This window comes from Akebia trifoliata, unplaced genomic scaffold (genome assembly GCF_017979445.1).
Source record: "Akebia trifoliata isolate Shusen 1 unplaced genomic scaffold, ASM1797944v1 Contig00260, whole genome shotgun sequence".
Lineage (NCBI taxonomy): Eukaryota > Viridiplantae > Streptophyta > Magnoliopsida > Ranunculales > Lardizabalaceae > Akebia > Akebia trifoliata.
In genome coordinates this window covers 9,266-12,880 of record NW_028236909.1, presented here as the reverse complement: position 1 = coordinate 12,880, position 3,615 = coordinate 9,266, and the positions used below count along the sequence as shown (strand labels likewise).

The following is a 3,615-nucleotide window of genomic DNA, read 5'->3' as shown; positions in this document are numbered from 1 at the left end:
CTCGTCTCTCACGCTCGTCTTTGCAACTTGTTGCCAACGACTGCCACCGGTCGATGAATCAATCAATCTCTCTCTCTCTCTCTCTCTCTCTCCCTCTCTCGTCACTCTCGCTGGTCTCTGCGACCTGCTACCAGCAGTTGCCAGCCTGCATCGGCTGATCGCTCGTCTCTCTCACTCTCGATCGTCTCTACGACCTGCAGCTAGCGGTTGCCACCGGCCGATCAATCTCTCTCTCTCTCATCTCTGCGACCGGCTGCCAGCCTGCCACCGGCTGATCTCGTCTCTGCGATCAGCTGCCATCCTGCCACCGGCTGATTTCTCTCCCTCTACGACTGCGATTCACGACCAAACCGTAAGTCTCTTCGCAACCCATGGAACCAAACCGAATAAAGGTCGGTTTGGATTGGTTCGATTTTAGAATAATTCGGTTCGATTCTAGTTCTCATATGATGGAATCGATCATGATCGATTCGATTCTGATTTTGCTCTAATCCGAACCAACCCAAACCAAGTTGCAGCCCTACTTATTACAACAAAACGGATCGGATTTATTATGATACAACCCGTTGATTTTACCGCGTAAACTAACGGACAGCTTTCAGCAACACCTGGGTATTTTAGCTAAATCGTGGCTCGAAACACAGATCTCTCTCTCTCTCTCTCTAACAGAACCAGAAGAGAGAGAAAATGGGATCTCTCCCACCATTTCCAAACCCTTCTTCACCTCTCGAGAAAACCCTAATAAACCCTAACGAACTTCTCAATCTCTTCAAATGCCAACAGAAATACCTCAATTTCTTCTTCCAGAATCTCGATCTCTCTCAAACATTAACCTTCACTCAAACCCTATTAAGCGCCAAAGGAACCATCTTCTTCACCGGTGTTGGAAAATCCGGATTTGTAGCTCAGAAGATCTCACAAACCTTGATTTCTCTTGGCATTCGATCAGGTTTCCTCTCTCCTCTCGATGCTCTTCACGGCGATATCGGCATTCTCTCCAGATCCGATCTTCTTGTTTTCTTTAGCAAATCTGGGAACACTGAAGAGCTTCTGAAATTGGTTCCTTGTGCAAAAGCGAAAGGTGCGTTCTTGATCTCTGTAACATCTTCGGAGGGGAATTTGTTGTCTGGTGTTTGCAATTTGAATGTGAATCTGCCTTTGGAGAGGGAATTGTGTCCGTTTGACTTGGCTCCAGTGACTTCGACTGCAATTCAGATGGTTTTTGGGGATACTGTGGCGATCGCATTAATGGGTGCGAAGAATCTGACGAAGGAGGAGTACGCCGCGAATCATCCAGCTGGGAGGATCGGGAAGAGCCTCATTTTCAAGGTCTGATTAATTATTTCGATTCTTTCTTGTAAAGTGGGTTTGGGTTTCTCAATTAATTTGGTATTATTTTTTTGAATTTCTATGTTCTTGAATCCAAGGTCGTATTAATTGATTTTTGATCCTTTAATGGTTGTAAAGATCTCGAATTTGGAATGAAAATAGGTTTAGGATGGAAGACGAGATCAAAACTGCTGTTTTTCAGATTTGAAATTAGGTTTTGATCTGGTTGAAGATCTTTTGTTATAATGTGGTTTGTTTCTTAATTACTTTGTTGTTATTTGCTGAATTTCAGTGTTCTCGAATCAAAGGTCTTATTAATCGCTTTTTGATCCTTTAGTGGTTGTAAAGATCTCAAATTTGGAATGAAACTAGGTTTAGGATGAAAGAACAGATCGAAACCCTTGTTTTTGGATAATTTAGAGTTGGTTTTGTATGCAATTAGTGAAAATTATCAATTATGATACAGGTAATAACTTCTATAGTTGGTATGATTTCTGTTCCAATTCCAGTTTTCTGTAAAAAGTAATTCAGATCTGGATCTTTTTCTTTCTCATTTTAACACAAAATTTATAGATGGAATCAGTTGCATTTCATTTTGGCAGATTGTTCTTATTTAAGCCTTCAAAGGATAAAATTTAGAAAATGGATAGATAATCATAATCAAGAAATAAGGGTCAGACAAGTTTTTTTTTTTTTTTTTTTTTTTCAGAATTGGTTACATATTATCAATAAAAGTCAATTATAATCCCGTTCAACAACAACAAAACCTTATCCCAAAGATTTGTGATGGACTACACAAATCCTATTCCTCTGTTCAACTCTTTCCAAAGCCAAGTCTTTTGTCATTGACAACGAGTTCATCTATGCATTCACTGTCTCCATCCACATTCTTTTGGGTCGTCCTCTCAATTTTCTAGGATCTTCAACTTGAATATTTCTTCTAACTTGAACTGTGATTTGCGTTCATTGAATATGCTCAAACCGAGTGACTCGACCAACTTTCTCTTAGTTTATCACCTATTAAAACTAGTCCTACATCTTCCCAAATGTGTTCATTTCTAATTTTATCTTTCCTCCAAGTATTTCTATCCATCCATCTAAACATTCTCATCTCTGTTGTGCTCAATTTATTAACATGATTCGTAATTGTTAATTCGACTTGGTTTCTTTCCTTTCAGTTGGATGATTAAGTACTTCTCTTTGTATCTGAACACTTGGAAACTCACCAACTTTGGTAAAAAGGAAGGAAAATCTTATGAAGATGTGGTTTAATAGAACTGAATTAGTTTTTGTTGCAGGTAAAGGATGTTATGAAGAAACAAGAAGAGCTTCCTGTCTGCAAGGAAGGAGATCTAATAATGGATCAGCTCGTAGAGCTGACGAGTAAAGGATGTGGATGCTTGCTTGTTATCGACGATGAGCACCGTCTGATTGGAACTTTCACAGACGGTGATCTTAGGCGGACACTTAAGGCCAGTGGAGAAGGCATATTCAAGCTTAGTGTAGGGGAAATGTGCAACAGGTAAAAGAAAAAGGGTTGAATCTGTTTTTATTTTTTTCACCTTTTAAGAATGTGTTTACTGACTTTTTGGGTTTTGGCAGGAACCCAAGAACAATTGGTCCAGACACAATGGCAGTGGAGGCCATGCAGAAGATGGAGTCCCCTCCATCACCCGTGCAATTCCTGCCCGTTATCAACCATCTAAACATTGTGATTGGTATCGTTACTTTGCACGGATTGGTTTCAGCAGGATTGTGAACCATATACATATATGCTCCACCGCCCAAGACTGCTTTGTGTTATTTCTTTATTCCAATTATGATTCTTTAGGTGTATCTTTTGTTGTTGTATTAAACTTCCATCATCGTCATCAAATTCTTATCCCAAAATTTTGATTGGGAGGATGTCCTTGTATTACTCAAGTATTTAGGAGAATATGAAGATTACATGATTCTTATTCATATTGATATTGCCCCAAAGATTGTACCTCTTATATCGTGCCGAAACCTTCTTCCTTTATTATTTTGTAGTCTTGTTGTGAGCTATGTTTCCAAACAACAATTTGGACTCCTCTCCTCACCCCCCAAAAGTAGGCTGTTGCTGAGACGGATAGAAGAACCACGAAGGCCTGACAAAGCAAGGGATGATGGGTGGGTGGAGATCAAATCATTGAAGAAACATGACTCTTGGACACACTAACATAGACTGATACAAAATTTGAAGTTTGAACCATGGCATACATCCCATTGACCAATGACCATAAGTCCGTAACTTTTGTACTAAAA

At 39.7% G+C, this 3,615-nt stretch overlaps 1 protein-coding gene across 1 annotated transcript; it reads left to right on the top strand.

Moving 5' to 3' along the window:
- Positions 1-621: 621 nt before the first annotated feature.
- LOC147381783 (putative arabinose 5-phosphate isomerase) lies at positions 622-3,291 on the top strand. Its single transcript, XM_086429982.1, has 3 exons — positions 622-1,329; positions 2,628-2,851; positions 2,932-3,291. The coding sequence occupies exons 1-3, from the start codon at positions 688-690 to the stop codon at positions 3,086-3,088; spliced, it is 1,023 nt and encodes a 340-aa protein (XP_086286108.1). The 5' UTR covers positions 622-687; the 3' UTR covers positions 3,089-3,291.
- Positions 3,292-3,615: the final 324 nt, after the last annotated feature.

Coding starts and splice junctions, on each gene's coding strand:
- LOC147381783 (XM_086429982.1), top strand. CDS start 688: ATGGGATCTCTCCCACCATTTCCAAACCCTTCTTCACCTCTCGAGAAA. Junction 1,330..2,627: donor GGAAGAGCCTCATTTTCAAG/GTCTGATTAATT, acceptor TTTTTGTTGCAG/GTAAAGGATGTTATGAAGAA. Junction 2,852..2,931: donor GTAGGGGAAATGTGCAACAG/GTAAAAGAAAAA, acceptor GGGTTTTGGCAG/GAACCCAAGAACAATTGGTC.